Genomic DNA, 25,820 nt, shown 5'->3' on the forward strand with positions numbered 1-25,820 from the left:
ACGAGCAGTTAACACAAGTAAGAAGAACAGTAAATATATAGTATGGATAATATAAAAAAATTACAGTCTTTAGAGTTCAAAGAGAATATTTCTCATGATTTGAATTTTTTTAAGATGGTTGCGATATCAACTCGAAGTAAGGATACTTCTTCGTGCTTTCTTATGAAATTAAGATTATATTCTAGAGTTCTTTTACCCTTTAGATTTATAGTCTGAAATCTTACAATATCATTTCAGCACTTTGTAAAACCTCGCCCAACCAGTTGACCCGAAAATAACAAAGTTATTTTAAAACTTTCCCTCAAACGGCCTCTCTTGCCTTAAACGGGAATCAAATTGGGCATTGACTGAACCGATCTGTTAGTAGACTGAAAATAATATCTTTTAAACAAAGATTCTCTAAGATAGAAAGATAATTCTTTCAAAGCTCAAGAAAAAGAAAAAGTAAAGGCAACGGACTAAGAAGATATGGATGAAAACGAAGATAGATTTAAAATACAAGGTTTACAAACCTTGAGAAGTTTTCCTTTTCTACTCCAAGATTTGGACTCTATTAGGACTAGACAACTATTTATAAGAAGAGAAAATTTCTCTCTTCTTTCTCCCTTTTTTCTCTCTCTTTCCCTTCCTAACTTTTCTAACTTATCTATTTCTCTCTTCTCTCCTCTATATCTCACAAACACACATTCATGGGATATTTATAGAGGATCTCCCATTATTACATTATCATGACAAACTTAACTCGATGGGAAAACACACCAAACCATGGTTAAAATGACAATAATTACAAATAATGCCAAATAGTAACAACTAGTACTAAAAGAAGACTTTTGTGCCACCTTTCACTTTCTATTTCATTTAACACTTGATGATGGAGATTCTTCATATTGGTAGATGTTGGGTATGTCATAATCTTCTAGATGTATTTCGTACGTATGAATAGTAGTATTACTATTCATCTGCATAGTGTTGTGGGGCCCATCATACTTCCAAATTTTCGTCTTCTAAAGCTTTACTTGTATAGTTAAAAAAAATGTGTACCTTAGTAATACCATGTATGATGTTCATCTTTTGGCAAGTCAAAAATTTTTTCAAATTTCAATGAATTCAATTAGTTGATTTAGTTCCATCGGTTTATATATTTCAACAAGGTCCACATTCTTGATTTTGTAATAAAAAGTATAGAAGTAATTTTCTGCCAAAGGAGTGTCCAAATAGAATTTTTCAGTGGGAAACTCTCCAACTAACTTGTATATGCAATTATCTTTTCCAGGAATCCAAAATCAATCTGTACTTTGCATTATTGCTCTCCAATGATTTACTTGGGTTGTCAGAGATATATCTTATTTTAAATCCCATAATTTTTTCCAAATCTAGCAAGTAAAAAGCCCATAGTCATTATTGCTTTCGATGGTTCTGATCTTGTAAATATGTCTGCTTGGTTCAGTTTTGTCTTCAATCCATTCAGGTGGAGAGGAATCTATTTTTATTTGAATAGCTCTTGTAGACAGTGGTAGCACATGCTTTATTATCTTTTGAAGTTTTAGACTAAAGAAGTGTATTCTTCTATCAGTTGCAATTCAGACATAACTTAAGAATCCATAAGTCAACAAAAGTTGAGGAGATATTTTAAGCACAATGTAAGCTATGTAAATATCATATTTTATCTGGCATGAACATCCATCATAAGGATTGTTGGGAATATTATATTTTGTTATTTCTTTTATACATGGTTGAGAGAGATTGTGGTATATTTAGCAATTCCATTGATTTGAAAATATCCTTGAGCTAATAGTCCTAGAAACTCATGGATTACTGCTAATTCTGCAAAGTTAGTATGATATACCATTTCATATATTATTTCTCTTATCTAATCAGGTAGTATCCTTATTCTTTCGGCAATCTTCATATTACTTAAGAATCTGAATTCTTTTTCTGAATATGCTTGTTTTAATTTTTTTGTCTCAATCAGCATTTGCTCTTCTATTGCTCTTGTTTCAAATGAATATTCTCCATTTGTTTCTCCTTCATTTCTTCTTAGAATTTTATAAACATCATAGCATATTAGTGAACAAAAAATATAGTAATTTGGTCCTACTTTTTCTCTTATTTTCTTTTGTGCTTACTGAAGGTTTTCAAATCATTTCCAAATATGTTTCTTTGATGCTTTGATTTATTTTAATGCTTCAATCCAGCTACCATATATTCATGGATTAGGTAGAGAAAAGACATCATAACAAATATATTTACTTTGGTGGTTCTCCTTCGATTCCAATATAAAGTAGTTTATAAATGCACAACTTCTTTTATTCTAGGAAAGCAATATCTGTCTTCATGTTCCATATATTATCAATGATATCTTTTTATCTTTTATCTAACCATTTTTTCATTTCAATCTAATAAGTTCTTCATCCTGTCAAAGATATTCATCAGGTCAAATTCATCAGCAGAATAAAGAATTGATTCTATAGTGTAAATGAGTCGAGTGAAATCTTTGATGATGAATATCTGAAACATGAATTTAATTCCATCTGGTGAATCAATCCATTATTCAAATGATGAATTTGACCTGATGAATATCTTTGAAAGGATGGAGAACAAAGCCAAACTGAAAAAAATAGAAAAAGAAAACTCTTATCAGACTGAAATGAAAAATGATTAGATGAAAGACAAAAAGATATCATTAATAATATTTGAAACAAGAAGCCATATTGCATTTTTAGGACAAAACAAGTTGATCATCAGTGCATTGATAAACTACTTTCTATCGGAATCCAAAGAGGACCATCAAAATAAATATATTTGTTATGGTGTCTTTTCTCTACCTAATCCAGGAATATATGCTAGCTGGATTGAAGCATTAAAACAAATAAAAGCATCAAAGAAACCTTTTTGGAAAGGATTTAAAGACCTTCAGTAAGCATAAAAGGTAATAAGAGAAAAAGTATGATCAAATTACTATATTTCTTCTTCACTAATATGTTAGGATGGTTTTAGGGTTCTAAGAAGAAATGAAGGAGAAATGAAGGAGAAACGAATGGAGAATATCCATTTGAAACAAGAGCAATAGAAGATCAAATGTTGATTGAGGCAAAAGAATTAGAATAAGTATATTCATAAAAAGAATTCAGCTCCGCAAGTAATATGAAGATTGCCGAAAGAATAAAGATACTACCTGATGAGAGAATATAAACAAATATATGAAATGGTATATCAAACTAACTTTGCACAATTAGCAGTAATCCATGAATTTCTAGGACTATTAGCTCAATGATATTTTCAAATCAATGGAATTGCTACAACTAAGAAAATACACCATAATATCTCTCAATCATGTACAAAAGAAACAGCAAAATGTAATATTCCCACAATCCTTATGACGGAAGTCCATGTCAGGTAAAATATGATAGTTACATAGTTTACATTGTGTTTGATGTATATGAGGATTTTGTTTACAGATACCTTAAAATATCTTCTCAACTTTTGTTAACTTAAGGATTTTTAAGTTCTGTCTATATTGCAACTGATAGAAGAATTGAATACTTTAGTCTAAAACTTCAAAAGATAATAAAGTATGTGCTACCACTATCTATAAGAGTTATTCAAATAAAAATAAATTCCTCTCCACCTGAATGGATTGAAGACAGAACTGAACCAAGCAGACATATTTACAAGATAGAAACCATCGAAAGAATTAATGACTATGAATTTTTTTCTTGCTATATTTGAGAAAAATTCTAGGATCTAAAACTAGATATCTCTCTAACAACCCAAGTAAATCATTGGAGAGCAATTGTGCAAAGTACAAATTGGTTTTGGATCCTGAAAAAGATAATTGCATATACAAGTTAGTTGGAGTCTCCCACTGAAAAATTCTATTTGGACACTCCTTTGGCAAAAAATTACTTCTATACTTTTGATTACAAAATCAAGAATGTGGACCTTGTTGAAACATATAAACTGATGAAACTAAATCAGCAAATTGAAAGCATTGAAGAAATTTTTGACTTGCCAAACGATGAAGATCATGCATGGTATTACTAAGGTACGCATTTTCTAACTCTATAGGTAAAGCTCTAGAAGATGAAAATTTGGTATGGTGGGCCCCCACAATATTATGCAGATGAATAGTACTACTATTATTCATACCTATGAAATACATCTAGAAGATTATGGCATACCCAACATTTACTCAATATGAGAATCTCCATCATCAAGTGTTAAATGAAGCAAAAAGTAAAAGGTGGTATAAAAGTCTTCTTTTAGTACTAGTTAATATTTGGCACTATTTATAATTAATGTCCTTGTAACCATGATTTGGTGTGTTTTATCATGGAGTTAAGTTAACATGATAATGTAATCATGAGAGATCATCTATAAATATCGTATGAATGTATGTTTGTGAGATATAAAGGAGAGGAGAGAAATAGAGAAGTTTGGATAAGAAGGGAAAGAGAGAGAAAGAATAGAGAAATCTTCTCCTCTTATAAATAATTGTCTAGTACTAATAGAGTCTAAGTCTTGGAGTAGAGAAGAAAAACTTCTCAAGGTTTGTAAACCTTTTATCTTAAATCTATCTTCATTTTCATCCATATGTTCTTATACTTCTGCCTTTACTTTTTTTTCTTGAGCCTTGAAAGAATTATCTTTCTATCTTGGAGAATCTTTGTCTAAAAGATATTATTTTCAGTCTACCAACAGATCGGTTCAGTCAATGCCCAATTTGATTCCTGTTTAAGGCAAGAGAGACGGTTTGAGGGAAAGTTATAAAATAACTTTGTTATTTTCAGGTCAACTGCTTGGGTGAGGTTTTACAAAGTACTGAAATGATATCATAAGATTTCAGACTATAAATTTAAAGGGTAAAAGAACTCCATAATAAAAAATCTTAATTTCATAAGAAAGCACGAAGAAGTATCCTTACTTCGGGTTGATATCACAATCATTTTAAAAAAAATCAAATCATAAGAAATATTCTCTTCGAACTCCAAAGACTGCTTACATAGAACTCTGAAGAGCAGACCCTTAGAGGTTGTTTGACAACTAACCTTTGTTTATTTCTTATATTTTATTTATTTTTCGCTGCTTATTTACTTTTTCTTTTTACAATTTTCTTTTCAGTTAATTTTCTTTTATTTTCATGGTCGGCTAAGCCACCTACTTTTTAATTTCTGCAATTTAATTTATGTGTTTTAATTTCTGCAATTTAATTTCTGTACTTTAATTCCTGTAATTTAATTTCTGTACTTTTTATTTAAATATCTTTTTATTTTTCATTTATAATTTTTTTAGTTGTTAATGGTTGGCTTTGCCACCTACAACATATATATATATATATATATATATAGAGAGAGAGAGAGAGAGAGAGAGAATTTCATGTCCTTTGACTAGGTTCTTGTTTTAATATTTTTTTATATTGTCCGTATTGTATATTTATTGTTCATCTTCTTTGTGTTAACTGCTCGTTTAGTAACTGTGAGTGTGCTTGTGCTATTATCCGATTGAGAATTACGGCATCAGAGAAAACCCTAATTATATAGTTTAGAACAACAAACCTTAAATAAACAATCATATTTCCCTCCAAAATTTGAATTCAAATCAGTCCTCTTTCATTAAATAAAACTTTCATAATTCCCTCCCAAATCTGAATTCAAATCGGCCCTCTTTCCCTAAATAAAACCTCCTAATTCCCTCCCAAATATGAATTCAAATGATTAGCACCATTTCTTTAAATAAATCTTTCCTAATTTCCTCCCCAATCTAAATTTAATCAACCATCTTTCCTTAAATAAACTTTCTTAATTATTTCTCCCATAAATTCTCCTCCTTACATAGTGAATATTAACTCCTCTTGGTGCCCCCTAGCGTATCAATACCCCCTGCAAAATAAAAGCACCATGTCCTCAAGAAGGAAAGATGAAAATTGTCTCCTAATCATCTCATATGGATCCGGCTCGCGAGCCGAGCTTATCGAACTCACAAGTCGAATTCAAACTTGATGAGGCTCGAATAATTTTTAATTTTTTTTAAATTAAGTATTTATTATTTTTTATTACATTTAAATCTTAAAAAATAGATGGTTGTATTCAGTTTAAAAAAAATAAAGTTGCATCTACAAGAGAAAAGTTCCCCAAAACAAAGACATTAAATATTTTAATATATTCCCAAGAAAGTTGCTATCAAAAACACAAGAGATCTTTCTTGTATCCAAGGAAAAAGAAACGAACTGAGAGCCGTGCGGGACGAGTGCTCTAAAGCGTCTGCAATGTGGCTAGCTCGCTGGCCAAGAAATCAGGCGGGAAATGGCGAAACCGGGTGGGCGGGAAATCAAAATCGAGCTGCTCGACGAGCTCGTTTCTATAACCCGAGTCGAGTTAGAGCTCGACATTTAAGCTTGACTCGAGCTCAAGTTCGAACTTGGTGTTTGACTTGCGAGTCAAGCTCGAACACCTCCTGACTCAAGCTCGACTCGACTCGTTTACACCCCTAATCCCATGTGGCTTCGTACTACGATAGATCATTTCACTTAATTAGTACCTCATTTGCTCTTATTTCCCCTTGGTGCATAAGTACTGATAGAGTTATCAGCTATGCCTTGTCCATCTTCCTCGATAGTGCATTTGCAACCTTGTTCTCCAGTCCTGGGCGATACTGGATCTCACAATCATATCCAAGTAACTTGGATAACCACCTCTGATGCTCCTTAGTCCCCATCCTCTATTCCAATAGACACTTCAGACTCCTCTAATATGTCTTGGCAATAAAGTGTCGCCCCAACCAATGAGGTCTCCACTTCTGAGTGGCTAAGACCATCGCCATTAACTCTCGCTCATATACGAATTTGAGCCTCGCCTTGGTCGTGAGCACCTTGTTGAGGTAAGTAATGGGTCGATGATCCTGCATGAGCACTGCCCCAAGTCTGTATCATGATGCATCTGTCTCCGCCATAAATGGTATGATGATGTCAAGAAGTGCCAACGGGCATGCTGGTCTTGTCAATCTTTAACTGCCCGTAGACCCATGTTGTCACTTCCCCTCAATTAAAATTATCTTCAACTGCTCAATCAGTTGCCATGCTATCGTGTCATACACTCACGCAAACTTCCGGTAGTATCCAATGAGACTTAAGAATCCTCTCAACTACTTCAGGATCTGTAGCTCCACAAAGTAACCCAACTCTACTCCATGTATCATTGTAACCATAGTTTTGCATAGGCTGACAACTCACAGCACCACCCTCTTCCCCTCCACCTGAATCTTCATAGTCAAAGATTTCTAGTCCACCTTCATCTCCCTGATCATCTATAACCACTTCATCCCAAAAATCACATCAGTGCTACCCAAATTCAAGGGAAGAAAATCCTCCACTATATGTATGCCCTGAAGTGTCAACACCAACCTCCTACAAATCCTCCCACTCCTTTTCACCTTCCCCATCCCTATCATGATTACAAAGTTCCTTGTATCCTTCAACTCCAAACCCAACTGATTCACGACCAGATTTGAGATGAAGTTGTGTGTAGCTCCGCTATCCACCAAGACTACCACTGTCCCCTCACCTTCATGATGTGATTTGGAGTAAATCCCACCACTGAGTTGAGGGACACTTCCGCTACATCAAGGTGTCGGTGCTCCCCTCCCTTTTCTACTTTCTCATCTAACCCTTCGATGTCGACATCCACTTATCACAAACCATAAGGACCTGGAGTGTGAGATCTTTGCACCAAAGGCTGAAAGCATACTTCTCATCCCATCAGAGGTACAAACCCTACACTCTTTTATCTTGCACCTATGCCTCCCTAAGGCAGTTGAAGTTGGCTCCGAGGCAATCTCCCTCACTCTTGTCCCTTGGTGCCTCTCACTGAAATGACATCGTTTGAGTCTTCAATGCCAATGAAGTTGAGGGGTTCCTATAGGAGCCTACTCTGCTCCAGCTAGTCCACTTCATCTTCAGTCGCCCACTCTCCTTGCCCTACATGCCTCTCATAATGGTCAGCCACCCCACCGCCTCCACCATAAAATTCTATACTTGATGTCCCCCATCTGGAAACCCTACTCCACCCCTCATCAGAGCCATAAGCAGTCCCTCTTGATGGAAGAAACTCTCCTCTTCGAACTTTTCTCGTCTGATCCTTTTCTCTTATAAATTCGGCCAAGGGAATCCTGGTCAAATCATGATTAGGGTTAGCAATCGGAACCGCCGGTGGAGTTTTGGATTACATCTCAATAAGCTTCTTCATCATCTCCTCCAACCCCCAAAATCCTCTCTATCCGATTCTCCGTGATTAAAAATCTTCCTTCAAGTGTTGAGAATTTCTTCTCCATCCTAGATTTGAATTGCTCCATTTCGTCTTCCAAAACATCCACCTTGTTTGTTGTCTTTATCTCCAAAAAATCTCTCTATGATACCAATTTGATGCATTTTGTAAGTAAAAATAACAAGATAACAAGTAGAAAATTGTATGAATTTGAAGATTTGGGCTGATTTTTTGTCAATATTTCAACAATAATATAAGATACCACTAATCTACTATTCGACAGATAGATCAGCTCTCCCACAAACCCTAAACACCGCTAGGAACAACTCTCATGAAAACTACAAAAAAACATAAATAACATAATAAAAATAAAACAACATAATTACCATTAAATAAACTATCATATTTTTCTCCCAAATCTAAATTCAAATCAGTCATCATTCCTTAAATAAAACATTCATAATTCTCTCCCAAATCTTAATTCAAATCAGCCCCCTTTCCCTAAATAAAAATCTTCCTAATTCCTTCCAAATTTTAATTAAAATCAACCCCCTTTTCTTAAATAAATCTTTCTTAATTTCCTCCCCAATTTAAATTCAATCAGTCAATTTTCCTTAAATAAACTTTCTAATTATTTCTCCCTTAATTTCTCCTCCTTACATAGTGAACGTTAACACCCCTAGACCCCACAAGGTGGGCCCCCCGACATATCAGAATGAATTGTAATAATGCATTCCATAAGACATCTGCTCTATGTAAGCTAAAGTTATTCTTCAATTCATCATCCTCATAAAATTATTACGAAGTGTGGTTGTATTTTAGTTTTAAATTTTTTTTAATTAAATTTTCATTTAAATGTTTAGTATTTGATAGATATTAAATTTTGAAATTTTAATAAGCTTTGAGAATTGACCCTCCTGTTGAGATTTACATTCAACATGATCATCATCAGGGCGTTCTGGTAATCACTTTAAAAGATTTGTATTTCCATTAGAGTTCATGGTATTTTGAAATGCAAGGTCCCCTTCGGTTGAGATTTTTTATCAACACGGCTATCATCAGGATGTTTGAGCATTTTTAGCAAATCTACGAAGCATTCTCAAATCTTGCATTTATGAGCTTGACATAAAAGATCGGAGGACATGCGGAATCCCATTATATTCATATATGAACTGCTATCAATCTTTTTCCAATGCTTATAATCTTCTTGGAAATCCTCAGCGGCAGGCTTTTCATTAACAGCTTGTGAGTTGTTTATCCAATGAGTTTTCTTCAACCTTTATGACCAATCATCATATCTATGTACACCACATATAACAGGATTACTAGGCATTTTGTCAATACATGCTTGCAAATAAATAATCCATACTATATTTGGATCGTCATATTCATGGCAGTAGGGGGGTGTTTTGCTTTCTTGATTCATAGCAAGTATTGTTAGATATTTTTGTATAGATTGCCATACCCACTTCGTTTGGGGCATCTCACTTTCTCGCAGCCATTTCCCAGCACATAGTTTTTGTCAACACAGACATAGCATTTCATATCTCTTGATCTTTCTTAACCTTAGCATCATCATCATCAAATTTCTCCAGTTGCTTGGAATTCTTCACATCATCATATTGTTGTTGTTCATCATTGCTTGTTTGACTGGAATTCTTCTCACTTTCAGGTTGTTGCTCATCTCCAATAGTTTCCTAAGAGTTATTCACATTATCTGATTGTTCTGGTTGAGATTTTGCAGAATTCTTGTCCTTATTAGCTAAAACTTTATCATTGTCTATAATTCCATTAGAGCTATGTTTGGGATTATTATTTTTCTTAGAACCTGTTCTTAGATCAGTTTGTTCCTCCCAGCTTAGTATTCATAGTTTCATTAGAATTATGCTCTATGTTGTTGCCTTCACCATTCTTTTGAACTCTTCAATCATTACCACCACTCATTGTGGCTATGTCGTGTTATTTCACCACCTTCAACTGCCCCACTCTCGTCGCTATAGGTATGAGTTTTGATTGTATCAGGAAGTCATCATTCTCTCCATTGGTTAGGTAAACAATGTTGTCTTTTGAATTTTCTAAAACATTCGGATTCTTGGAAGCCTTAGAAGTGTAAAACCCGAAATACCTCCTTAGACATCGCACGCTTTTTAAAGTGCCGCGACGAACTTTAAGTGAGATTTTCAACGTTAACGGAATTCAACGGAAATAATTTTAGAAAATTTCTTGCGAAATTCTGATCGTATTGATATATAGAACTTGTACCTAATTTTACCTATATTTAGAATTAAAATTTAACGAAGTTTAATAATACCGATTTTACCCCATATGTAAATAGAAGGCTAATTTCACTTAAGTGAGGTCAAATAGGTAAATAGCAAATCTTATTCTCCCTAAGAGCAAACCGGCCCTTCTCCCCCCCTCATTTCACGCGTGAGGGACGAACCGAGTGGAACGAACACGGACGGGCGGAAGGTGTGGCTTCCGCAAGGGCTTCCCGGAGACGATCTTCCGGCAAAAATTTTAGGTCAAATCGAAGAGGACGACGAGAGGAACACTCAGGTACAATTATTTTAGAACCAAACTTCCTAAATCTCAAGTTATTTGAGATCGAAAAATCTAGGGTTTTTTCCAAATTTCAATTTTCTTTCGCAATTTCTTTACGAAAACTTTAAGGGAGGATTAGAGGAATGTTTTAGCAATGAAAATGAAGAGATTTAAGGGAATTTTGGAGATTAAAAATTTAGGGTTTTTCTTAGTTTTTGAATTATGAGAAATCTCTTTACAAAAAAATTATTCTTAAAGAAGTTAGGAATGTTTTAAAGCATGAAATTTGATTTTTTAGGAAAAATTTCAGTTTTGTAATTTTCACAATTTATTTAATCCGAAAATTCATAAAATAATTATTAATTATATGTTTAGGAATATTTTAGAACAAGACATTGATAAAATTGTGACTTATGACTTTCCGAAATTTAAGTAATTATTTAAATCCGAAAATTTATATTATTTTAATTAAAAATCTATTAAGCATTTTAAGAAATAGTTAAATGGAGTCAAACGGGTTTAACATTAGACTTAGAATTAACCTTAATAAAATTAGGAATTATATGACATGTTTATTTTATTCCTAGGTTGTGATCATTAAGGGTGGAGTGGAAGACTTGTGTCGAAGCGACGTGTCGTACTTGATTTGAGGTAAGTGTTCAGACCCCAGTTAAATTTATAAGTGCTTTAAAATTTTATGCTTAGAATGCAATTTCATGTATTTATTTTACTGTCAAATATTTTATTTACTGTCAAATATTTTGATATTCATGATTTAAAGTATACCCTACAGTTTCATGCTTTTATTTCATGCATTATTGAAAAGCAATTAAGGTATAAGAATAAATGAAATAAATATGAAAGAAAATTGAGGATGATTCAAAGATTTAAAAGCAATAACATTTTCAAGTTGCATGTTGATCTGGAAGTGCCAAAAATGGTAAAGGAACTCTTTCGAACATTGGTAAAAGAGGCTCATATGAGCCATGGTAAAGGAAATGGCCAAAAAAATTTGACTGTGTACCTGATCAGTATGAATAAGGATACTTCCGGGACGAGTGATACATTTAGCATAATCAATTTTGCATTTTCATTGCATATGAAAAAGGTGAAAGGAAAGACTGAAATGAATGAAATGTTAAAGAAAGAAAAATGCAAGAAAAATTAAAAAGTTTAAAGATTATGACTTGCAAAATTGTATTATATGATTTCAATTACAAATGTTTTATTTTTCCATCTTATGAAATTAACTGAGCTTTGAATTAACTGCTGAGCGTTGGCTCATTCCTCGTTGTAAATGTTTTTCAGGAGAGAAGTGATGGCTGCACGACGACCGTACACGTATCGTCGTAGGGGACCTCAGGAAGAAAGGTTCTATTATATATTTTAAGTTTTAGTCTTTGGGTTTGTTTCTTTATAGTTCGTGAGTTTGAAGTTTATGTAATTGTGAAAGTTTATGTTATGATGATGGGTTTGAAAGTTTCAGTGGTTATGAGACAGTTTATCAGTTTATAACATTTAAATTTGATGTCTTTTAATGGCTCTTTCATTTATTATGGGATGACATTTATGTACTGAGTTTAAATCTATAATGAATTTGATCTATGTTTTATATGCTATTCCGTACGACCAACTGTTCCAGCCCCGTTTTCAACGGGCTAGCGGGGCCGGGTCGTGACAAGAAGTAGGTTTTCTTGAAGTTGTATCTCCTTTGAATTGAATATCTCATTATGTTATATTTTCAAGGACTACCCTAGAAATATCCTCAAAGCGGTTTGCAACTTATCCTTCAATTTTTTTGAGGCACACATGCTCAATGCCAAGAATAATCTGTTTGCCCCTCCTTTTATATATATATATATATATATATATATATAATCAATTGAAATGATACAATTAATTTTTTTAAATCATTTAAAATAAAAAAACTTTATTTGAAATTAATTATATAGGGGATCTTTGGTCATTTGAAATTTCGGCAACCTCCCGACATCCCACCACTAATGTAAGAGGAGTCAGGTTGGCACTTGCCTTTCAATCTTCCCGACTGGATCAAAGATACAATGGTAAGGGTCTTCATATCTCATTCTTCTCCAGGTCGAATCAAAGATATAATGATGGGTCTTTGATACCTATTGGTTAAGAAAACGAGAAAGATATTTATACATTTGTGCATGGTGAGCGACGAAGACGGCGACATTAGTGTTAGTAAGAATTTTAACAATAATAATAATAATAGGACAAGGGACAGGCTAGGTCACACAGGCAGAGGAGGTTTGGTTCGGCGTCAAGCGGATGTAGGAGCATGACGCGGGTGTGCTTGTTTGGGGCCTGCAATCACGGGTCGCGTGCGGACAGAGGCGCGAGTGTAAGCGGAGGCAGGGCCATAGGTTTGCGGTTGGGCCAAGGGCCCTGTGCGGGATGGAGGTGTGAATCATTCCTTGCATGCGATATTGAGAGTAACGAGAGAGTGGGACGGGAGTGGGCTCAAGCGGGACGGAGGCGCGTCAGGGCCTAGGAGCTTGGGTCTCGCGTGTGACTGAGGGAGATCGGGGGAGAATAGCCAATGGGAGATTTCGTGTGTGAGGATCGAATGATGTCGTTCTTTCTCCTACGTGCAATTTTGTGGAAATGAAAGGGAGCGGTTGTGTCGTTTGGCGGCAACCAATTGTTTCGTTTGGGAAGCAAACGTGCGTGAGGTGGGACCGATCAGGCTGATCAGTAGTCAACAGCAACTAGTACTTATGAGGCATGTAAAGGGGCAGATAGCACTAAGAAATAGTGAATAAACTTCTACACATACTGGAAGGCAACCATGAAGCTTCGTACCTCTAAAATAATGCATGACATGAATAAATTTTGGTGACTTCCACCTTGTTTGAGTCAGTTTGAAGTTTGCCACAACCAATAAAAATGCCTGTGTGAAACAAACTATGACCCACAAACTCTAAAAACTAAACATTTTTTTATATTAAGCACAGGTTGGGCCACTTAAGACCTCGAGATGTTGTAGATACTCTTCTTAACTATTGCTACAAACCAAAATCTAGTTGAGTTGTTTATAATTAACTGTTCAGCACATCTAATCCCCATTTTCTACTCAGCAGTTGATTTAGAAAGATGCTGCCATTCTTTCCATGTGCTTCCATAATTTCCATGTGCTTCCAAACTTTGTTTCTGTACAACCACAAATTTGGAAGGATATTATCATGCTTTTCATGTGCACGCACATGTCATGTTTTTGTCTAACCACTGATTTGGAAGGATGTTACCATGTTTTTCACGTGCATCTCTTTAGGTTGGATCCGGATGCTAGTTTCCTTCTATTATTGTTCTACGCTGTAGCAAGGATTTTATTATTACTATTATGATTATGCACTGTAATAGGATTGAATTTGTTGCTTCTGAGTCAGCTAAAACCGGGAATAGTTGTTTTAGCAGGAAATCGGAACTTCTAGTTTTAGCCAGAATATAGGGATTTCGAGAAGTTGCCACTTTTAGTTATTTTATGGTTATAAATAGGGATCCCGATGCATGCGTTAAAGTTTAAACAAATCATCAAATTTCTTACAATAAATTAAAATTTATCTCAAACTTTGTGTGTTGTTAAATATGAATTCCTTAGATGTGGTGCAACAATTGACAATTTTTAAGTAAAGCTGTCTCCATATATTGATGCAAGGTTTGGGTCTTCTTTGGTGGCTTCCATCCAAAATTTTCATTAACAAGTTTGTGATTCAATTTAACATGTGCGATAGAAATTCAATCAAATCTACTACAAGCTTGCCATTTTTATCGTGGTGTGAATCTTAATCATCATACGGTTTATCTGACCAAAAATTTCTTGCTCTTTTTGGACTATCTTTAACTTTGTTATCTGAAGTGAATTTTACATGCTTTTAAATTTTCATCAAAGATACAAACCTTAGATTTTTATCTAAACGCTTATTAAAAGTTTGTGGACCGTAAATTTAATCTTCTCTGCATCTTTGTCCTAGATTTACATTAGCGAAACCCTAGAGCATAAGACATCTTGCAACTCCCGTGGCATTAGAGTTTGAAGTTGCATTACCATGTCTCGGTAATTTGATACAGAAGCTGAGCCTAAAATCATGTCTAAACCTAAAATAAAAAAATAAAAATAAAAAATCTGATAATATTCTTAATTTGAAGGTAAAATTCTCGTCGAACTTCAATTTACTCATAACCAGAATATAAACTTTTAATAGAAAACTAATTTTGAATATGTGCTGAGCTTCTATTAGTGATATATCATCAAAAATTAATAATGAGCGGGTACAAATTTGGAGGCAAAATTGAGTTGAAAGGTTCCAAAATTAAATATGAGACCATCTGAACTTCGATTTCAGCAAATTTATAGTCGAATTGAGCGTCTTGAAAAGACAAACCCAACGACACCAAATTCTACTCAATTTGAGCTCAAATGTGACCAAATTGAAGACCCGAAGCTCATTTGAAAGGTTCAAAGTATAAATTGGATGACCAGACGGTTTCCAAATGTGACATGCTTATAGTCGAATCGAGCGGCTCGACAAGCAAAATCCAACGAGCCCAAGATCGTTGAATTCTAACATCTTTATGGCACTAAAATAGTCGATAAGCAATCTATGATCAAAGGAGTTGATATTAGCCGTCCATTCAAAACACTCCTAAAATGCCCTTGATCTCCTCCCTATTTACTAGTCATGCCACTCCCAAAAAACTATAAATAGACCCCTCATTCTTTGTTGAAAGGGGGGAAGGAAGGAGGGAGAGAAGTAAGAAAAAGAAGAGAGGAGAGAAAAAGAAATCTGAGATCTCTATTTCCACCAAGCTCCTCCTCGACCACCACCCGGCCATTGTCGGACTTCCGCCCGGCCACCAATTATCGTCGGACATACATCGGGCCACCAATTGCTACCGGATTTCCTCCTCACCACCGTCACCGACTACGATCTTTTCGACCTCCTTCATCTTCCAACTACAGTCCTTCTGACCATTTTCATCCGACTACGATCTTCTTGACTTTCGTCGCCCGACTACGGTCTTTCTAACCACAGTTGTCCGCCTACTACAATCTTTATGACCTTCATCGTCGACAACAGTCTTTCTGAGCATAGTCGCATGCCAACTACGATCCTTCCGACCTCCGTCGCCAGATAACAGTTTTTCTGACCTCCATTGTCTGCCAACTACAGTCCTTCCGACCTCCGTCACCACATAACGGTCCTTCTGACCTCCGTCGTCCACCAACTATGGTCCTTCTGACCTCTGTCGCCCGCCGACTACAATCCTTCTAACCTTCGTCTCCTGACAACGGTCTTTCCGACTTCCGTAGCCCGCCTACTATGGTCCTTCCGACCACCGTCACCCGACTACGGCCTTTCCGACCTCCGTCGCCCGCCGACTATGATCCCGCCAACCAAACAAACATGTCAATACTGATTCTTCCAATTCCCACCATGTAATGCACTCTATATGAAGTATATTTGCTAGATCAAGCCAACGCCTTCCCCCCAAGAAAGGGCCTCATTTGTAATCGACTGCAAACACTAGTGGACTCATTCATACTGGGCCAAGCCCCATGGTTTTTTTCTCTATGTATGGGTTTCCACGTAAAAATTCCGGTGTCTCTTATGAATGCTACACCCTTCTCTTTTATATGTTTGTATGTTGGATCTTCGTACAAAGTTAAGACATTAAACTTTATATTTTTCTACCATCGCGAATATTCCAGGACACAACAATTAGAAATTATGTTTACTCCTTAATGTCAAACTAAATCAATCATCATATCCATTGTTAAATAAAAATCATGCAGAAGTTTCACCTTTCTTATACATACGTCTCATTGACTGAAATGTTTCAAAGGGCAACAACAATCAAAGATTTCTAACAAAATCAGCATCTTTAATACAAAAATTTTAGAATATAAAAGAAGTCTTCAGTAACATTGTGCAAGATTTCCATGGCTGTGGAAAAGTTGAATCTCAAATGCTTAACCTCATTTCAGATTATTTCAATTATACTAAACAAAATAATAGGCACTAAAGCCAAGGCATTTAAAAATATTCTTCAAAATGTCGAACATGTGCATATAACAAAGAAAAAAAGGTATTGAAGCTTACCAGTCGCTATAATGACTCCAATGATTGTTAATGTAACTATGGATGAAATAAAGAACGCTGCAACAGATAGTGCTCCAACATATATTGCCGTTGTGAAGACAAAGAAAAGGGCTAAAAATCCACCAGCTGCTGCCAGAGACATCAGAAGGGATATAACGACTGCATTTAATGTTGCCACCAAAAAGAAAAGCGTAAAGACCAGCAATCCTGTCAAAGCCAACAGTGTGATTGTCCCAACCTGCAAAAATATTGAATAGAGTCAGATATTACCAGTGCATCCAAGGACCTATTGCTGCTTATTTTTTTCTAAATTAAAACTTTAGAAATCACTCAGGAAATTATTTATTCATATATCAAAAATGTAGGATACTAAAACCTAATGTGCAAAGATGATAATAATCTGTGTACAAGGAGAAGAGTGACAGGGAGAGAGAATAGAGAGAGAGAGATCGTGAGAGAAGGATCAAAGCAAGCACCCCAACCCTCTCTTGCAAATCATTCAGCTTCAACCATTGATTTAGGTTAAACCACAAAAATACACCAGCTAAACTCGAAATGGCAAGTCAACTCATGATTTGAACTTGTCCATTAATAAGTGAGAACCTTAACGACTCAGATTGTTGAAACATAGAAGAGCATATGTTGTTAAGGGCATAACAAAGTAATTGACTAATTGTTTAAGGTGCTCTTATCAGGTTGATAGTTATCCTTTAGCACCAAAACTGCATTGGAAATTTTGGAGATATAACTTGGATAGGCTTATATGGTGTTTGTTCAGTTCAAACTATTTCTATGTTGAACTAAACTAGATCAGGTCATAAAACTATCCTCATTAGCTACCAGCTTGGAAGGTTAATAACATCTATGACAAGAACCTAAGCTTTGGATGCGCCTGCTTGCTTTCTAGGCAACGTAAAAAAAATTCAACATAACAACATGATGTACATTTTTCTTCAGAAATCCTCAGAAAGATCAGATATGTACCAAGAATATCAAACTAAAAGTTACAGACTTTGATGTTGCATGTAAGCACTTTCAGACTGAGCTGCTGTTCCATGATGGTGGTGATATGTGCTCAAATGACATGGAGTCATAATGGCTACTTATAATAGCAATTCTAACATGATAGTTATCCGTAGCTAGCTATCAACAAAACCCATCACTACGAAGATGCCTCTTCTCTCTCTCTCTCTCTCTCTCTCTCTCTCTGATGGTGTGTCCCACTTGACAGAATTGTTGGCTGATGTAAAGAAAAGGAGTAATGAAAGTTTTAAAACTGGTATAAAGACAGCAAATTTTAATTGGAGGACCCATTTCAAATTCATGGGCAAGCCATTATAACAAGCGTAGCATTAAACATGACCATGCTGTCTGGGCCCTTATATCATAAGGTAAAAGCAACTTCAGTTAAAAAGAGTAAATCAATTAATACTGAAAGATGAGCTATTCTTAGTAGTCAGTCATAAAGAATATTATAATGAGGGCACCATAGTCATAAAGAATATTGTAATAAGGTCATTAAAAGGCAACATGAAAGTTTCACCAAGATCGAGAAAGATGTGCCACAAAACTATCATAAATGGGAGAGGAAATAAAAAGAAGACAAATTTATGTAGATCAGCTTCAATCAAGCCTACATCCCATAGTAGGGAAAATAAACCCAATCCTCCAACAACAAATATAACCCACCATTAAGCATATAAGTGAGTCAAGCCAGCTCATAAGTTCATCAGTCGCCATTGTTGGTCTAGTCAATGACTTCACCAAGACCTCATAAATCATTTCCTCACCAAAGAAACTAGAGCTCACAAGTCGAGCTAGAGTTGCGAGTTGATAAGATGAGCGGATCTCAAGCTCAAGTTTGATCCTACTGTGAAATAGATGAGCCAATCTAAGCTTGAATTAGATATAACTAGAGCTTGACTTATCCCATTTGCACCTCTATCCACAAATGTGGTGTAAAAAATCAAGAGCACTCATCGGTTATTTCCTAAACTCAAGTACACCCCAGCTCAAATAAAGCAAAATGCCCCAAACAATAAGCTCACAACTAAGATTACCTTACAAGAATCTTTCTTCTTTACACTAATAAAGTCTCCAATCCTTTAATGAAATCCTTCTTCTAGAGTGGAGCTCCCCAGATGCATGCAATTTTATGGCCAAACTTCACAAATCTTGATTCAGGATATTTTTTATCCTTCAAACAGTCATTAAAATAAGTTGCTAGGTTTAAGAAACTCTCATGACTCAATATTATAGTAAAATTAGAACGCATTTGTCTTATCACTAAAATAAGCACTCTAAGCTCCAAAATCCTCACAACGGGTTTAATAACACACATCAAAATGGTTATGAGAAACCTCTAAAGCTTATTTGTTACACGTAAAGATTCGTTTATCAATAACACAAGTGTAACTACCACAAAATTTGTGTACCTCTAAAGTAGTTATCTCTTTTCCCTACGATAATATCATGTGGCGTCAAGATAGACTATGATGCAAGGGAGGTCCTACATTTGATCACTTATTAAAGTCCTCGCATCATCCCATTTTTCAAAATTGTTTTCTTATAATGAAAAATATAACTCTTTTATGCTTCCCCAAGATGAATTGCTCTAATATGAAAAACAAACACACCTTGGTTGCTTCAATATCATGCATAGATTAATTGTTAAAATGTTCTTCATTTTTTTTCTTTTTTTTTTAAATGATCTTCATTCTTGGAAATCCAAAATCATCAAACATCTTGATGTCAAAATTCATGGCCATCAATCTCAGGACCCAGCTTTGATACCAGTTTATTCAAAAAAGAGCGCCAAAAGACAATGAAGAAGCATTCTCGGGATCTAGAATAAACTGCCAAAAAATTATAACAAAAGAGAATAAAAAATAATAAAGAGACACCCGATCTATATGGTTTAACTTCAACGAAACATATGTCCATGAAAAAGTACAGTATTTGATCTACTTTCAATAAACATATAAGTCATAATCATGATATATAAAATTAAGAGCACTCACCAAATCTTTCACAAGCCAAAATAACCCATCATCAAACAAAGAAGGCCCCAAAAATAATCCCACGACCAAGATTACCTAAGAAGAAGCCTTCTTCTTCCATGTCCTAATGAAGTCTCCAATCCTCCAATGAAGCCCTAGCTACCAAGATGGTACGTTGATAATATATGAGAAGAACTCCAATCTTACATGAAACCCTAATCCCAGCGTGCTTATCATGGAAAACTCCAACAATTAATTTTGGCTTGAGAAACCTTAAACAAATGCCTCGTACATGTAATCTAGGGTTGTTATTGAGTTTAATTTGAGTGAGTTTAACTTAACTGTAGTAAAAAAATAATACAATTCCATATCGGATCGAACTTGATTTAAATTGAAATCATTTAAATCAAGCTAATTTGACTCGAGGTGATTTATTTTGAGTTAACTAAAATTGATTTCAAATCAAATCAAAATAAACTTTAATATATATATATATATATCATAGTTTAAAAATAATTGATTACTTTGTTGTGTTATTAATTTATCGATTTATTTTATATTATATTGAATCCAATATTAATTGATATAAGGAGTTTAAAAATTATAGTAATTGAAGAAGGTTTTTATGATAATAATGAAATAGAATTTGAGGATGATATAAGGGTTACATTGAAGGCTAGTATGAAGAATATGAAAGTTTACTAGGGTCTAGGGTTATATCTTTATGATGATGAATCAATATTGATACTTTATTTTTGTCATTTTAATGAATTATTTGTAAGTTCATGAGTTTTTTATTTTTTTGTTTCGAGGCATATACCTTGACCGCCTCTAGGTTTACGCCTCGCTTCACTAGGGTAAAATGACTCGATTTCCAATTTCACCTTTTTAAACATTTATATATACATTATATTTTCAAGGTAAATACATATGTCACGTCGACTCAAACTATCATCAAAATAGTTGTAAGTTTCCTAGTTTTTTAATAGACCTATTATAGTCAGCTTGAGGCTTTTCTATAAAAGAAAACTTACTAACATATCCATAGAATCTAGTCATTTATCCTCGTACGCCTCCCAATGATTGGAGGGATTCTTGAGGAGAAATACAGCTGTGATTGGAGGGATTCTTGAGGAGAAATAAAACTATTCACATGAACTGTGATGTAAATGCGTTTAATAAAAGATGGAATTCAATAAGATTGCTTCAAACTAATAGAATTAAACCAAAAAAATGACAACAATTGAAGAAAATATCATTTTCGATAATAGAAAGGACATAACAAGAACCAAGAAGATGAGGCGAGCATAAAGAGAGTTTTTTTGTTGAGTAAAATTAGGAGAGCTTGAGCAGAATCTCCTAATGCGGTATTATTGATGCATGGTGCGGCAGTGGATAGAGAAATTTGGAAGCAACAAAAAAGCAATGTATGCTTATTATGGCAATGCTATGGGACATGCTGCAAAATATGCCACCAATACTGCCACTAGCAATACTTCAATGATGGCTCATCTCTTCAACATTGAACATATTCATGTTTCAACCAAGGTTCGTATGAATTGTTGAACTGAATAGGTGATTCTTGTTAAGAAATTAAGCTTACTAATTTTGACTCAATTTGTTTATTTCTACTTAAGTTGCAAGAGAATGATACTGTTGATACCACAAAAAAAGACTTGCAGTTATTTTCCATTCTTTTTTGTTATCCTCAAGACTCCCACACAAAAGAGAGTATATACTTTCTTCTCAATTCTTATCTTTTACATTACAAACTCCCAATTAGAAAATAATAATTAATTTATAATTAGTGCAAGATCTAGTGCCTAAAAAAATTTATTTCTAATAGAAGAGAGAGAAATAGAAAATAACTAGGGCATGGTCTAGTGGCAAAGTTGACAAACCTCAGTCGATGTTGTAGTAAGCCTAGAAGATGGTCACAAATAAAGTTGATTCTAAGATTGCCATTGCGGGAAGAATTATTTCTATTTGAAAAGTGGTCATCAATGAATGGCCAAAACAACGAATAGAGTGCTTATATATTTAAGGGAAGAATTCCTTCATCAAAACCAATATCGTATTCCTGTGTGAAGCATTTAGCAACAAGATAGACTTTATGATGCTCAACAGGCTCATTTGAGTGTAGTTATTATTTTCTAGACCCATTGGCAATCAACAACAAACTTTCCTACATGAAAGCCAACTTAATCCCAATTAACGAAGACTAAGGCATCAAAGCTCTTTCCAAATAACTTGTCACTAATGGGGACTAGAACAAACCTCATGATAGGTGTGAGGCTTAAGAAAGATGGAGTTAATGGAGCAAAAATGATAATTTTCTTGAATAAAAGTAGTAGGATTCCCTTCGGTAGAATGACTAAGTTGTTGACTAATAGCAACTTATGCACAGGTGTGTTTGTCAGTATAAGATCATCAAAGAGGCAGATCTCCAAGTTTAGGTGACATTTAATATAAGAATTAATCTCAAAAAATGTAGTGGCTTCAGAGAAAAAAAGATTGAGGAGTTTGTTGACCTCATTTTTTTAATGAGATTCACTTTTCCTTCTAAGGTATGCTCTCAGCACTTAAATTTTCTACCTTAGCATATAAAATTATCCCTATGACTCTTTTAGGGGTATTCCCAAAGACTTGACATTGGCTAACCCTATAAAGCCCATGAACCTCTTAGGGAACTTAGGACATCTCCTAGTGACCCTAGGTTGGCAGTGGACCCACCAAATTAAACCCAATAAACCATAGATCAAACTCTAAAATTGCCCAAATTTGCAAAAATAACTCAAACATTATAATTCACAATAGACAACCATTGGCTCTAAGTTTTTCCCTAGAGACCATGGACCTATTCCTGGACCCACCCCATGGGTCAAGGAGTATTGGCCAACTCCTTTGACACTTGGTCAAAAGTGGTTCGAACAAGGTCAAACCTTAAACCCTAAAATTACCTAAAACCTAAAATGATCATTAAGCTAGGAATTGAGCTTAACACTCATAATCTCTTTTAAGAATATTTTGACTCAAGGTTGACCCATGAACCACTTTGACAACCAAGTTTGTCCAAAGCCCAAAGTCTAATCTAAGCATTCAAACCTAGCCATTTGCCCTTGGGATTAGTTTTGAACAACTATAATTCATCTTAGGGACATTTAGAATCATTCTCCAACAACAACAACAACATGCCTTTATCCCACTATGTGGGGTCGGCTACATGAATCTATTTCCTCCATTGTGTCCTATTAAAAGTCAAATTCTCGTTTAAATCTAATAAAGAAAGGTCGTTCCTAATATTTTCTAACCAAGTCTTTTTAGTTCTACCCCTACCTTTCTTAACATAAGTCAAATCTATTACCTCTACTCTCCTAACCGGGTCATCGGAAGGCCGCCGTTTTATGTGACCAAACCATCTAAGTCGACTCTCTCTAATCTTATCTTCTACAGGAGCAACTCCAACATTAAGAATCATTCTCCACCCTAGTCAAATTCAATTGACCAAAAGTGATAAAATTGCCAAAATGCCCCCTTTTTTTTAATTGCCAAAATGCCCCTAGGGTGCCCAATATGGGTCCGTTAGGTCAAAAGCCAAAACTCAAATCCAAGATTTGGCATTAGTTTCAAATGGTTTTAATCCATTCTAGGATCATTTAGGACCATGGAATACCCATGGTCAATTCTAGTTGACCATGAGTAGTAAAAATTTCCAAAATGCCCCTATAAGACCCATCTTGGAATCCAAAGGATTAACTCCTAGATTTTGCATTGCATTGAACTCAAGTGACTCTAACCACTTTAAAGAACTTGGGACAATGTTTGATCCATGGTCAACCCATGCTTACCATGAAAAAAAAATTCAAATACCCCTAAACCCTTACCCATTGCTTCCTTAGGTCAAAACCATGCTTTTTGACCTAAGACTTGAGTCAAGGTGACTCAAACCCATTCAAGGGCACCAAGACTTACCCCTAACCCATGATCAACCCATGTTGGCCAAGATTAGGTCAAAATATAGAAAATGCCAATAGGGCACTCTCCTTGCATTCACTAGGTTTAAATCTTTCAAACCCAAACCAAATCTCCTCATACTTTGACTAAAGCTCCCTAAGACCTTAAGCCTAGCTCCCCTAAGTAGTCCTGCTCACTTGGGTTAACCCAAGTGAGTCAATTGGATTGACCTGGCCCATAAAAAGGTCAAAACCCAATCCAAGCTATCCCTAACAAAATTGATTGAATCTAAAGCTTCCTCTAACTTCCCTAAACCTTATAGAATCCTTGCTAGCCCAATCAGCCGGCTGCCATATCCTAGATAGCCAGCACAAGCTTAGGCTAAGACACACAAGTGCACCCAACTCATAGAACAACTGATACAACTCATCCCTAGCCCTTGAACATTCTATGAAAGGTGTGAGACCACTATTAGCCAATTCCCAACTGACTTTGTCAGTTTGAACCATCAGCAATAGCTGAAATTATGACTAAATGCTTTTTTGAAAATTTATAAATAGGTCCCCTTGGGTTAAAAATTGGGTGCAATTTCAGTTCACTCAGCTTCCCTAGTGCGTGAGCAGTTGATCTCAATGCTTCCCTGGCCTCCCAACCCTCCTTTGTGACCATAGAGACCAAGTTCCAGCAAACTTTTAATAACCAAAAGTCACCCAATGATCCAATGCTTCTCAGACCAAGGCGTCCAAAACAAACTTCTTTTTGGAAGTCCGAAAGTAACTACAACCCTTAATTGGCTGGAATTCATGTTGATAGAAGTATGCCTAAATTCCTAATTAGGTAAAACTCAATTTCATGCATTATCAAACAAACTTGCAATTCAAGGGAATCTGACTGTTGAATTGCAAGAAAATAGGGTCTTGACCTCATCGATCAGTTGGATTCAAGAATTCACTGTGGATCATGAAAGATCAAGGGAATTCATGAACTATCTCTATTAGCCATTGAAGGTAGAAGACCAAATAAAAACCATCCATTCTATTTAGTGAAGATCCCTGCTATGTATAATATTGTATAAGTGGTAACATATTGGGTAACAACTACCACACCATAATGAAATTTCATCCAATTAATCAAATCAAACAGAAAATAAGTCATTATATCTATTAATTCTGTTCGACATAAATTTGCCTCAATGGCTCGAAGGATTATAATCCAGCTAGACTAAACTTTTTGATACGATTATTTCAACCTTATTGAACTAAACCAACAAAACAACATCAATCAGATAGCAAAAAGGGGCATCGATTGCAAAACAAGATGACAAGGAGAAAATGGGAAGGACTTCTCTATCAAACCCAAAGCAGGATTCTTGTATCCCGATCCAAGGAATTACCAGCACCACAGTATACTTTCATTCAATTAATCATATCAAACAGAAAACAAGTCTTTATGCGTATCAATGACACCTGACCCAATTCCTTCAAATTAGTTCAAGGAAAAAGAAAACAAACAAACGAAACAACATCAATCCAATAAATAATCGTTTCGGACAGAAAAAACGGGCGGAAGCGCGAACCGAGATAACGAGAAGAACACGAGCAGCGCTGCCCTGTCGAGTCCATTTTACAAGAGCTTGAGCAGAGTTCCTTGACGCGTCTTTGAGGCGAGGAGCGTTGGAGGACAGAGAGACTCGGATGCGATGGGAAAGCGGCGTTTTCCCGTCGGCAGCTATTCCGGCCAACAAGTCTCGGAGAACGGCGCCAAGGTGGTATCCGTGGTCATCGCCGTGGCCGTCGCCGGTGATTTGGACCTCGATGTCGCGGTTGGTAACCTTGGCCACTTCCTCAGATTCCGCCATTTCTCCGATCTTGGTTTCACAATAGTACTGTAGTGTGGCTGGAGGGAGGTGACTGGTGAGGTGTCCTTATATATAGTAA

At 35.4% G+C, this 25,820-nt stretch overlaps 1 protein-coding gene across 1 annotated transcript in view; it reads right to left on the reverse strand.

Annotated features, from left to right (window-relative positions):
* The window catches only part of LOC110095567, a 48,951-nt gene extending 23,131 nt beyond the window's left edge, over positions 1–25,820 (reverse strand). Inside the window, exons 1-2 of the mRNA XM_020821164.2 lie at positions 25,460–25,820; positions 16,931–17,168 (exon numbers count right to left, since the gene is read on the reverse strand). Of these exons, the coding sequence (XP_020676823.1) occupies positions 16,931–17,168; positions 25,460–25,741 (520 nt within the window). The 5' untranslated portion in view covers positions 25,742–25,820. The remainder of the gene's footprint in view (positions 1–16,930; positions 17,169–25,459) is intronic.

This window comes from Dendrobium catenatum, unplaced genomic scaffold (genome assembly GCF_001605985.2).
Source record: "Dendrobium catenatum unplaced genomic scaffold, ASM160598v2 fragScaff_scaffold_1125, whole genome shotgun sequence".
Lineage (NCBI taxonomy): Eukaryota > Viridiplantae > Streptophyta > Magnoliopsida > Asparagales > Orchidaceae > Dendrobium > Dendrobium catenatum.